Source organism: Aspergillus pseudoviridinutans (assembly GCF_018340605.1).
Source record: "Aspergillus pseudoviridinutans IFM 55266 DNA, scaffold_9, whole genome shotgun sequence".
Classification (NCBI taxonomy): Eukaryota; Fungi; Ascomycota; class Eurotiomycetes; order Eurotiales; family Aspergillaceae; genus Aspergillus; species Aspergillus pseudoviridinutans.
The window spans coordinates 61877-75315 of record NW_025091289.1 but is presented as its reverse complement, the minus strand read 5'-3'; the positions used below and the strand labels follow the sequence as shown (position 1 = coordinate 75315).

Genomic DNA, 13439 nt, shown 5'->3' with positions numbered 1-13439 from the left:
GAGATTTCATAATCTACTAGCCTATTCATTATCTATTCCACAACCCTTACTCCTACCTTATAATTCTCTTATTAGGAGATTCAAAGCAACATAGGGAGGAAAAAGAAGAATAAGTAAGCTAATACCCTAGTTATATAAGAAGTTAAGATTAATAAAGATGAAATAACACAGAATCTGGAGTAATACTTTCTAGGAACTATTATTTTTAATATATGTCTGCTGTAGACTTAGTGGAGAAGAGACCAAAATTATACCTTAAACTAAAAATATATTAATAACCTTAAATAGTAATTTATAATGAATATCCACTAGTATGCACTAGATAATAGGATATAGGTTATGCTATCTAAGTTAGACTTTAATACCTACCTTACTTGGATTTTTATAAGGACTAATAATAAATAACTAATACTAGATGACCTAGACAAACTTATAATACAATCCCGCCTGTAGACCACAGACTTGCTTACTATTAATCAGGCATAGCTAATCCCAGGTATTACAGTACTAGTCCTCCAGGCTAGGTAGTATAGAAGAGAGGTATTAATAAGTCTCTACAGAGAGATAAGTAAGGCTACTATAAGAGGTGATATTAATCTATAAGGCAAGCAGATTAAGCCACCTAATAATACAGTAAGAAATCTCCCAATAAGAGATTTCTACTTATACTAGAGCTGACTTGCTATAGGCATATTTATAGGCCTATGATATTTAGGATAAGGACTAATTAGATAAATCCTTACTATATTACCTATAAGCTAATTATAAAATAGTCTATAAGATGAATATAAGTAGTAAGTTAATATATACTATTATAGACACCATTAATAACCTCCCTGGGGACCATAATATCTATAAACTTAGCCCTTCCTTCTTCACTAAATAGGCTATATTAATATTTGGGGTAGACCAAAAATTAGTACCCAGAATTCTTACTCTTTTAAGATATTATAACTTCCAAGCTACTGCTAAGTTTTTTATATTAATATAGTATAGCCAGGATATCACCTCCCTTAGGTGCTTGGAAACTATTATCTCTTAGAAGCTAGATTTTATAAGTATAAGTCTAAAGAATTAATATATAGATACTAATTCTCTTAATGTTAGATTTATTTACCCTTCTTTAAAAAGTTTAGGAAGCTCTGTGATGATGTCTTTAGAGATATAGGCCTATTAGTCTCTCTTAATAATTAGAAATGCATCTTTAAACTTAAAAAGAAGGAAAATTATTATCTAAATATTATATACACTCTCTTCCTTCCTAAAAAGGAAGACTTTAATAACTAAAATATCTTAGATTTTCTTCAGCTGCTAGATAGTATTAGTAATAACTTATTAACTTAGCAAGTACTAGCAGAGCTAGTAGTTATTAAAACTTATATACTTAAACACTATCACCTGCAGTTTTTAGAGGCCCTGAATAATAATTAGTATATCTATATATTTATAACATTTTATAACAAGGAGGAAAGGTTTAAAGAATGGTAAATCTCTTATTATTAGATTCTAGTATATACTAATAAAAGTATAGGTCAGTACTGATTAAAAAATATAAGGTTAGTGTAATTATCAGGGAGGTGCTGAAATATATTATATTTTAGGTAGAACCATCCTGGAAATATCCAGCTGCCGCAGCTAATAACCTTAAAAGTTTTATATAGGATCAAGCTATTAAAGAGTATATTTTTCTAACCTTAATACTTGCTAATGGCGCAACTAGGCTATTTTTAGTTAATGAGGACCTTCTTAAACACTCATAAGATTTTATTTACAAGATTTTTAATTTAGTAGACCAGGATCCACTATAGCATAACTTATCTACTATATTAGTAAGACTAATCTCTCAATAGTAGATTTTAATTAACTTTATATTAGACTGCCCTGCTAGATAAAGATCTATAAAAAGAAAAACCAGCTACTATTTCAGGTATTACTATATAAGGATAGAAAAAGGAGTATAAAGCTGCTCTAGCAAATTTTAAGAGTAAGTTAGTAATATACTGTGAATGGTTTAGATATTAAAACTAGGTGCATCTCTTATAGTCTATGATTAACTATACAGGCCCTTGCTTTTGTGGTATTATAGCAGAGTTTAATAAGAAGGACTATAGAGTATGCTAATTAAATCTCCTAATATAAGATTTATACTAATATTTATTAGAATAAGGAGATTAATATTATTAGAAAGTCTAACTGGGGTTTTCTTATTATAGACACTAATATAAAAGATAATTTAATATTCTAATAGACTCCATCCCTGGACACTAAGAATGTCAAGAAGACCCTTATTAAAGAAGGGGAGGTATTTAGAGCTATAGTCTATTATAGGCTACTGAAGTAGTCTATATTTATAACCCTTAAGCATAGGATGAATATTATTAGAGCACCTGAACTAGAGATTATTAGGAACTAAGTATATTATAAATCTCTTAATAAGAGAATCTGTATCTGCTAATCTTAACTAGGATAACTATAAGGAAGCTTATGATATACTAAAAGAACTTGCTAGCATCCTAGAGCAAGTAGGCTGGAGTCTATAGATAGACTTTTTTAATAAAGACCTTACCTAGTACACTGTATATATACAGTAAAAGTCATCCTCTAGTACCCCTAAAAAGACTGGGTTTCTAGCAGCTAAGCCATCAGAATTTGGCAACTACTTAATAGTAGATAGGATGACAGCACTGAAGGATATAAATATAAAGTTAGTTAAGGAGAACTTACTAAAGAGAAAGACTAGCAAGGTAAAAGTAAAAGGTATATAATTTCTATTTACTAACTATAATCTCTCATTAAGAGATTATAGTAGATAGCTAACATCCCCTAGGTGACACTAGCAAGTCAAAGTGCTAAAAGCCAGACTCTATACCCCCTATAGCAGGTCCTTTAGGAGCAAGTCCTCCAGCAGGAGGTTCTTCTTAAAGGAGGTATTAGCTATTTATCTATAGTAAGATATATTCTATACTATTAGTATAATAATTATCTTATCAGCACTATAACTACTCTTTTTAGTTTTTATTTCCTTATACTAGGGGTACTATTACTAATATTATAGATAGCAATCTATTTTCCTTTTTTATTTTTTTCTTTATTTTTTTCCTTTTTTCCTTACTAGCATACAATCTCTCATTAAGAGATTTAGTAATTAGTAGGATTATTTTTAGTTAGTATAAGAAATGAGCACCCACTTATTCCTAATCTCTTATTAGGATATTTAGGGTTTAGTAGGATTATTATTATTTAGTATCTAAAATTAGAAATCCACTTAGTCCTAAATACTTAGTACCTAGACTCTTTTACTCTTTCCTATCTTCTTAAAAAATTCTAATTCTAGTCTCTCTGTAATCCCTAATATTTTTATTTATTAAATTAAAAATACTCTTCTTTACTCCATTACTATCTATAGATAATTCTTAAGAATTTAATATATAGTTAGATATATAGTCTTCCTTTGAGGCCCAAGCCTACTAATCTATAATTAGGCTAAGTTCTTCTATCTTACACTTCATTCCTGATAATACTTTAGAGGCTATACTAACTGAGATTATAGCCCTGTCCTCTACTTAATCTTCTATTATACTATCTATACTTAACTAAGTCCCTGGCAGTAAAAAATTTTATTAAGTATTAGTTGTGACGGTTAGCGGGGCGCCAGAAATGGCTCTCATTGAACCATTGCGCTGCCGCCGCCACCGCTTGCCCTATTTGGGTATGTTATTGCCTTTCGCAGTATAACGTTTACTTCTTTGGGGATAGCCACACCTCTCGCCGCTTTTGTCCATTTCTCCTGCCGCCTCGACGCATCCACTCCTTCTATATAAGCCTGATATCTCTCCCTCGAACGAGCACGCACTTCCTCTTCCCCCCTTTCCCTTACCATATCAGTTGCTGGTGCTTTGGCCTCTTTTCCCTGGGTGCCGTGTTATCCGACGATTGCCCTTTCCTGGTATAGTGCCGTCCAACTCCATTCTTTTCGCCCCTGCGGCTACGGAGTCGCCGACAGGTCATCGGAATGATAGCGATCCGGTACCATTGCTTCATTGAAATTGTGAGTTATCCGTTACCGGCTTACTCCAGCCCTCACAGTGCAGTCGTTGCAGTTACCTCACGACGCGCACCAGGTGTTCAGTGATTTTCGCTATTTTGCTTGCTGCTTCCAACATCCCATATAGTAAGACCTTCTCGTTGAAATTATGACGATCCTCCGCTCTCGCCGCGATGAGTTGTGTGACTTCTGGATAGTTCATCACTTTCACTCCTGGATTACATATGGACAGGAATCTTCCTGATTAGCAGGGCGGCCGGCCTGGCTTCCAGCCCGTCTGCTAAGTCTGTCCACTGGTTTTTGTCCTCCACTCCACGGCCGTCCTTCGACCCACGAGGGTCAATTCTCTCCCGTATCTTTGCCTGGTTATGAGCCAATAGCAGAATTGCCGCATTTCTTCCCTTTCCGTGTTTTTGACTTGCGAGGCTTAGGGCTGCAATAACCGGATGTGGTTGGCGCAAGGAGGCAGATCTCGGGCCACAGGCGTCGTTCCTACACGGAGATGGACACGTCAGTGGCGCTGGATGGGATTTTTGGGTTGCGCAATTTGTCTAGTTGCTTCTTCCGAGGTAAGGGCAGAATTGTGGACTGAACAGCCTGGGAGAGAATGTATAAGGAGACCAACAGAGCCGCGAAAGTTGTAGTTCACTCAATTCCCATGCCCCTTCGTTTCCCTTGTCCCAGTTGCCTGCCTACCACTATATGCCCCCGAATATTTCAAGTCCTCACAATGCGATATGCCCCCTACATTTCAAGTGAACAACTTTAAGCCGTGGGCTCCTCCCCGTAGGAAGCCATTCTCCCCTCACAGATCACCCAATTCACGCTCAGAAAGAACCAGCAATTCCCCTTACCCCAAGCCTTGCCATGAGTCTCTCCCAAGCACTCTGCCCTTTCCGAAGCATCACCTCCCTGTGCGGCCACCGGCCGAGGTCTGCATGCATTTGGGTACGAACAATCGCCCATGTGCACCCTTCAGTACGCAGGATCAAACCGAGGAGATACCTGCTGAACCACCAAATACACCAAGTTCGGAGAATTCTAAGTACGGTACAATATCTCAACGCGAGCTATCACTTCACACACCTCACGTCTCAGCTCCGGATAGGGCTTCACACTGTGATTCACGAGAAATCACTGAGATCCCAACCGAGCTACCCTGCTTTCCAAGAAATATTACAGAAGGTGTCCTACCGACGCCGACTGTATCTTGCTTGGATGATTGCTTGGAAGAGAGCTTCCTGCTCCCGGATATACAGAGCAACATTTCCATTGACCCCGCAATCCTTGCCAACGACGGATCCTGGGAGGCTAGTGATCAGCATCAGCCAGTTCCGCGATGCGACAGCGCTATTTTGTCAGAGACAATTTGTCCATATCCAGAACCTCCACTTCTTCTTGACAATGTAACTGGGGGTCATCGAGATTACAGCGAAAGTGCAGGCAGCACAAATGATGGCATCCGTAAGAATGACCATTCCCACACATATGGTCATCAAGAATTGCGCCCATTCAATCACAACACTGAACCCGACCCGGCCCACTCAAACAAAATCAGCGAACAGTCTAAAAATTCCAAGCGCAAGAGACAGCGATCAAACCGACGGGCTCTGAAACGGCTTCGAATTTCCGATAAACCACAGACAAGAGAGAATTCATTCACTGTCCTCCGTTCTCATTTCCTGTCTCTGCCGCTCGACGGGCGTTTGCAATTTCTTTCTTGGCTGTTTGAAGGTGTCCTATCAGGGTGCATGCTTGACTGCATGCCGACATGTGAAAAAGGAGATGCACAGTCAGCCTGTCGCTCAACCCTCCCTGCTGAGGACGAACACACACGGCGAGACACCAGTGAGGCCCATGGGACCTCCAGAAAAGGCGAACCATGGACTACACAAGAGGTGGATCTTTTGTTGAAGCTGAGAAGGGACGAGAAACGACCTTGGTCGGAGGTAACGAGGATATTCTCGGGTCAATATCCAGGCAGAACTCCAGGTTCAATTCAAGTGTACTGGAGTACGACCCTCAAGAAGAAGATTGGATAACCTATTATGGAACCACGCTGAAAGCAGCTTGTGACCAACCGCTCCTACGATATCACTCAGGGACCAAGAGAGCATGGCTAAATCTTACCCATGACCGCTACTTGATACGTCCAAAAAGCAGGATTGGTTGCCTGAGCTCTTCCGGCTGAGCCAGCTGCCGCTCTGTTTGATAGCCCCGACAGTAACCATAAATATCACGTCATGTGCCTTCCTCAAATACGCTTGTGGTCGGTAGTCAGTGTCTCAAACCTCTCGTGTTCCTAATCGAAAACAAAGTGGTTGAGATTGTTATGCCTAAGAGAGGGGGATTCTACAGACAGTTACCTTCTTGGACATGCGGAGGTTACTTACCCGTGGCATAGTTTTGCAACGTCACCCACAGCAAAAACTAGTGGATGAACCTTCCAGTCGATTTTGACGAGATGTAGTAGGAAATAATATGTCTCCCTCAAGATAGTTTGGAATGGATTATCCCAGGGCTCTTCACAACGGAATAATTTGCTTGAAAGCGGGGAACTGAGTCTCTCACTGTATGGTGTCCCATTCTACGGCGAATGAGCGCGCGCGTCCAAAAGACAAGTACGTGTCTTGATAGAATCGGTTCTACCTTATTCGTTGAACCCCTTGAACATTTTAGGGAGGCGCCGTCAGGTTAGAACAAATCGACAAATCTCTACGTACGAGTAAAGACATACCATGAAGCTTGACTTGCATATCGCCGAGCGTCCTACGGGCCTACATCGAAATGGGCGAATTCAGGTTGGGATCCGGAGAGCTGAGGTTGCAGTCTCCATTTAGATACAAGCTCTAACTCATCTAGCGAAATCTGAGAATAGCACAGATACTGTACGACATTATTAATATCAATGAACCGGGCATGGTTATCTTCATCCGTCAAAGGTTCAGAGTAAGCAAAGGGCGTAAGAGTCGGCTAGCGCGCAGTACCTAGTCGCACGAAGGGAGAGAACTAGGACTGACGAGTAGCAACTCGGCGAGCATAGTTTTTCCAAGCTGATGAGAGACTATTTCAGGCTGTAGGATGATTCTCTCCCCCGAGAGAGAAACGAGCACAAAAGCTCGCGGAATTTGACTTCTTGTGCCGCTAATATATGCAAAGCACAACAGTGTTTGTGCTCAGGCCTACTCATCGCTGCTCACCTTGCGCTCACTGAGTACACAGGGCGCTCCCTGAGCGAGTTAAACCTATAACTGAGAAGAACTGAGCTGAAGGGTGAGCCGTCTGGGTGGCGTAGCAGGAGTACGTGTTTGTCAGTTTTGGGTGTAAAAGAATGCTCAAAAAGCCCCCACCTGGTATTTTCCGCTCGAGATTCAATTAACTAATTACCCTGCTGGGCAAATCACACCAGTTTGGAAGGATGAAAGTTGACCGCCGTTCGACCATTTGACCAGATTCAGATACCCGGCTCGTTTGACCGCTGACGGATATGTGCATTGTCTGCGGTGGGAAGCTGCTCGTATACCGTTCCCCTTGTTAAAGGCAGATGCGTGTTAAACCGACCGTGATTTGTTCTCCTAGAGCGTGCCCAAGGTTTCGGATTTCATGTTTGTCTCGAAAGTTGTTTGTCGTCGGACGGTTATTTTCCGCTAAACTATATCTCGATATACGAAAGCTGTTGCTTGCCCGGCACTAACCATTCCTTCCAGAACTAGGCTTGAAACCTTTAAGTCGGCCGGGCCATCGAAAGAAACCCACAGAAAAGTTAAGGTGACCTTGGTGCTCTCCTTTGTTTCTGCGGTGAATCGGCCTGTGGTCCAGATACGGCGTACCTTCTCGAATTTTACAATGCTTCCAAATCTTCAACAATGCGCAGTCATCATGTTTTGGCAAAGGACCCTGGTCTCAGTGAGTGGGGCCCATAAAGGTCAATTTCTCACCCCCGTCACAGCACCAGATCTTACCCACATAGCATTTGCCCAAGCTTCACGCCAGTATCCAGGAAGATGGGCATGAATCCTGGAGAATAGTAGCGTTATTTTTGGATGGTACTAACAGTATGTATATCCAGTCGGAATAGAAGTGGCACCCCGCTCCACTTCGCTTCGGACAACAAGTCCGCACATCCGCGTATGTCTGGTTCCATCTGATTTCTTGTCCAATATGCCCCGCTAAGACTTCAGATTATGGTTTGGGTAAGCGTATTTCAAATTCGGTGACGGGCATAGATTGCCCATCCTGTCATTGCGTGGGTAGATCTCGCAACGATGTAGCTTAGCGAGACCCTGGGCAAAACGAAGATATGGGAATTCGCGAGCCCGGTTGGGTCGGAATCGAGCGGATTATCCAACCAAAACGATTACTAGTCTTGCATTGAGATTCATGATGATGACGTGATATGTTGTAGTTGAAGACACGGCTTCCCCACTGGCTGCTCAGATGGTCAATTTGCGAGACAAAATGCCCAGTCATTTTGATGGGTTTTCACCGCCCATCAAAACTTGACCAACCCAAACCCCTGGGCGGCCCCACGACACCAGCAACATATTCTAAGGAGGCACTGACCAGCCTTCACAACCAATCATTTCTCAAAATGTGACGTTAACCCTTTGTATTGCCTGATCCTGATCGAGGTCTACTGTAAGATCCAGCTGGGGAGCCGGATGACCTGCAGACCAGGGGAAGGGCAAGTGAGGTCGGAAAAAAAATGGAGGAAAAATGGTGAGAGTATACACATGTTGGGTATGCCAGTCTTTTCACCGCCTCTGGTCAGTCTCGGGGTCGATTATTGCTGCCTTAGGCCATAACATGTTGTAGTTCTCAGGATGGCTGGGGACTAGGATTTTTTTAGAAAGCTTTTCAGGGAGAGCAACGTGATGCCCGCCTGGGAATCCAAACGCACACTAAACGAAAATTACGGCATCGATTTTAATTGCCCGAAATTACCAGACCAGAGGGCTTTACCCCCGGGATGGATGGTTATGCATATCAATGGTCTTTGTACATGAAGGGTTAATGATATATATGTACAACGACGAATGCTATCTACACCAGCGCGTCGAGCACAACCGGCTTTTTACCTTTCTAAGAGACAGTCCAAAATTAACAGATGCGCCAATCTAGATACAATTGCCCATTCGAAGGTAATTGTGGTCAACGACTGATTAACGGGTTGATATGATTTACTCCACCTCTCCACTTTCGAAATCTCAGGTTGAGCATTGCCGTGCTGGGCATAAAAGTTTGCCAAGATAAATGCCGATGAGTAATTCATCCTGCCAGCAGCATTCCATGTCGGACAACAATGACATTTCCCAGATAGTATTAGGAGAACAATTGCGAGCCATGCAAAGTTTGGATTCTCCCACTCATGATGTTCTCTAAGGCTGCTTTCATGCACACGCATCGGCAGCACGCCGATACAGTATTGGCATTCCGGCATTTCAGCATTCTTCAACAGCGTCTGTGGCAGGTGCCAGTTGCACCATTTCAACAGGTCATGTACTGGAGGAAACGACAGGGGGAGAGGTATGTCAAAGTTCACGGGAGTACTGTAGGTGGAATCAATAGAGTAGTCTCAGAAGAACTCAGAATCCTACACTATGCAGTGGCTGTATGAAGGAGTCTACTTTCATCCAAGATTGAGTCTGATACTGTATACAAGGGTGATAATTGAACTACACTATTGGTAGCTGTTTCGCCCTCATTGAATCAAGCCTCAAGCGTACGAGAATTGAATGGACAACCCCCAAGAAAGTGTGCCTTGTCGGCCAATCAGCATCTCCCCCATCCTGAACCTTGATGACAGCATCTCCCGTACTTCTCCCCTAGATCTTGCTATTCGGTATGTCAATCCTCAGGCAATTGATAGACTTGGTTCTAGCACCTTAAGCCCTTCCATCATACCTTGCACCAGTAGCCTGACATGCACGAACCCAGGGACCCATCACTTCTACATTTTTCTTTATATCTCAAGAGACGGTCCGCTGGTGTTTCGGCCAGGGGGTTGGCTAGAACCGCAGCGAACAGAACCATGGCAATAAATACATGGAATTTCATGTTGTGCGATGCCTTCTGCACCGAGGGTGCTTAAAATAGAGAATGATACAATCGTACGGTAAGCTTAGTCGATGATTTTCGTCCTCGTCAAGCGAGGAGAGGGATGAAAGAGGAATGGCCAGTATTTATACTCGTCAAATCGATCTCAAATTGCTTATTCAAACCATCTTCCCTGTTTCAAATACTGTCAGCCAACAATAGAAGGGTCGATGGACCGCAGTATCAACCAAAAAGCTGGATTATAAATGCCTCATAGCGGCGATTGATATGTAGTCCCCGTTTTCTTGATGCGACGGCCGAAAAGCCCTGAGATCCAGCTGAGTGTCCCATCTTCCTTACTCTCAGGTCAGAACTCTACGGAAGGAGGTGAAACAGCATTAGTTGCACTCGATACGTTCACCGGGGCATACACCAATATATATGCACTATGTACCTATCTTCTCGAGTTTGAACATGTCGTGGTGGCGCAAAGAGACCAGAGTTCGACATGAGTTTTGAGTTGGCTCTCGCACGCATATTTGGCCTGGTTGATTGTGAGAGTCGCCATAGTTGTTTTACTTCAGCCAGTTATCACTTGCGCCAAGGCTCCTTGTTTCCATTTTCATGATATCTTGAATGTGTTGATCACTTCTCGCCCGTCGGGCATATTTGCTGCGGTCAATTTATTGTCAGTCGAGAAAGGATATGGCGGCGGCCGCTGGATGATTATCAGCGAATCCTTCAACAATAGGCCCCACAGAAGCTACGGACAGCTACGGGATAGACCTGTGATGGAGAGAATTTCGCATATCATATTTGGGAAAGATCCGGTGCAGCCTGGATGTGAATCATCTACGCAAACGTAGCCGAACGCGACGACATCGGCGCCAATACCAGTAGGGCCGGCGTAGGGTAGATCAGAATCATACGGACAGAGGACAAGGTTGTGCTTTCCTGCCTGCATATGCTTAGGGTCACTCTCGTTTCGAAAACAGCCTGGCACGGAATGACGAATCATCGTTTATGGGTCTTGTGGGTCAAAGTTCGACCAGGTAAGGTTTGTGTCTTGAGAGCTACGGTGTAGAAATAAGGCACAATTTTGCAATTTCAGGCTCGTATCGCTCGTGTCTCGGGGATTGCGCAAGCTTCCTTTTCCCTGTCCTAGTCCAGCGGAAAGAGAGGTCGAAAACTGATCAAAATTGATCGATTCTGAGTACCGTATCCCAGCATTTGTAAATTACAAAGCCTAACTTGCTGCCGAAGCGCCCAAGGTCTATGTGCAGTGATTTGAATTTTCTGCCATTCTCTTGGCACAATGTTCAATATTGACTTCTACGTAAGAAGAGATACGACCAGCTAGTACTTTTCAACATCAATGGTCTGATGGCAAACATGACCACGGCGATGCCCCAAGGTTTGAGATAATGACACAGTAGGGGCTTGTGTATTGACAATGGTAGTGATAATCAAGTTAATTGCTTCTTTACCTTAGAGAATCTCTATCAGCGTGTGGACAGCCAAGCATGCGCCTGACCCTGTCAAACCTGTCTGGAAAGTTAATAGCCAGAGTGACGGAAAACTGTAAGTGTTGGTGCTTTTGCCCACTCTTTTGCTCAAAACGCCCATTCACCCACGATGTTTACCCGGAGTCGGTTATGCCGCACAGATGTTTTGAAAGGTCAACCACGTGGCTTTTGCTTCAAAGGGACCGTCAATTGCGCCCTCCAAATCTCTCTCGAAAACCAGCAAGGTGCAGGAAACGATTGCCGACCCATCGACAAACGATGCTAAACGGCATACCTATATAGCTGCTAGGAACTCCTTTGCATGCTTCCTGCCGCCTCAGTCGCTGCGAAATCCTAGTCATCCTTTTTCAAGAACCGTGCTTGTTCTTCCAAGCTAAACACTGCTACTGTACCTATTGATCTCCTGAATCAGTCATCAATGAAGATGTCTCGCGCCGCCATGCATTGTCCAAGCACCCCAGCCACGCCTCTGGGAAGCAGCACGCTAGAGGATGCAGCTTCCTCCTCGGGGTCTTCATCTCCTTTGATTTGCTCCTGCAGCACATCGCCACCACTCGGAGAACCAACTCATCCGGTCAACCTCGCTCCGGAGCCGGAGTTGTGTTCTCTTACCACACTTGTAGAACGATTCTTAGTGACGCTGAGTATCCTCTCGGCCACGTCACTCCATGTTGAAGCCATGGCCATCACTCCAAATGACTCTCGGGTAACTCGACATTGGCTGCTGATTGACATGGTCTGCCATCGGCTTTTTGCCATGCTTCCAAACCAGGGTGCCATCCGCAAGCTCAGCACGTCGTATTACAAACCTGTTGATCCAGGGGAAGTGCTAGTTGTCAATGAACGCCCAGTCACTCAGGGGTAGTTGCGTTGGTGCGAGGCCACCATAACTAAGGGAGACATGCTGATAGCCATTGTCACCGCCGTCTATGATGGGCCCCATATGGAAACGATGGGTGAGACCTGTCTTCAGGGATCAGATGACTTCTTGAGTTGATTCGACAGATTGACGACTATATCTCCCATACTTGAGCATACTGGTGGCATTTCTGACTGGTGGCATTTCTGAATGGCGGGCAGCTAGCCAGGTATTACTCTGGCTATTATATGTTTTGTATTTTTGTATCTATATGCTTGTTTCTGCCGATAGGTATACATAAAATTCTTTCGCGCGTACCATTGAAATAAGATGTGGTGTGTGTGCTGCAATCTATGAGTCTATTTGTTTTCTGGCGTGCGTGATTTATTGCGCGCTATCAAAGACTCAGCATGATCCTGACTTCTCAGTTCGTCGCTAAAGCTACTGAAACAACTCTTGGCCGCAGTGTCGGATAGCGACAATATCAGTAGTAATAGCCGGGAGTCAAGTCGTTGTTCAACTGCTTACAGGATGAACGCGAACCGAGGCTGAGGCTGAACCTCCTCCGATAGCCATTAACCCAGTCATATCTTGGTCAACATCATGGCTGCCATCCTGCTGTGCCCGCTCCTCTCCGCGTCCCTCCCGCTGGCGCAGCACTTTGGTCAACAGGATCTCAATCGACTCTGATTGTTGGCCTCCAGTCCCGCGATCCTTAAGAAGTTGATCGATCACAGCACCCATTTGCTGGCATGTCTCATATAGGACGTCGGCTAACTTAGTCGCCTCTTCCAGCTCGGAAGTCCTCTGTCTGAGTGCCTCACGCAGCGCGCGACACTCCTGGCTCCGTCTCTGTTGGTCATCGTTTGTTCGAAGTGCCTGAGTACTGATCTCTGCAATGATACGTAGCACATTCTGCTTCTCAGTTAGAAAGATCGTAGTGAGATGACGAGAAACGTACGGAAGAGTCCAT

The 13439-nt window shown here is 43.6% G+C and overlaps 1 protein-coding gene across 1 annotated transcript; it reads right to left on the bottom strand.

Annotated features, from left to right (window-relative positions):
- Positions 1–12982: 12982 nt before the first annotated feature.
- Asppvi_010841 (uncharacterized protein) lies at positions 12983–13439 on the bottom strand (the record flags this gene model as incomplete). Its single annotated transcript, XM_043306677.1, has 2 exons — positions 12983–13381; positions 13428–13439. The coding sequence occupies 2 exons, from the start codon at positions 13437–13439 to the stop codon at positions 12983–12985; spliced, it is 411 nt and encodes a 136-aa protein (XP_043162612.1).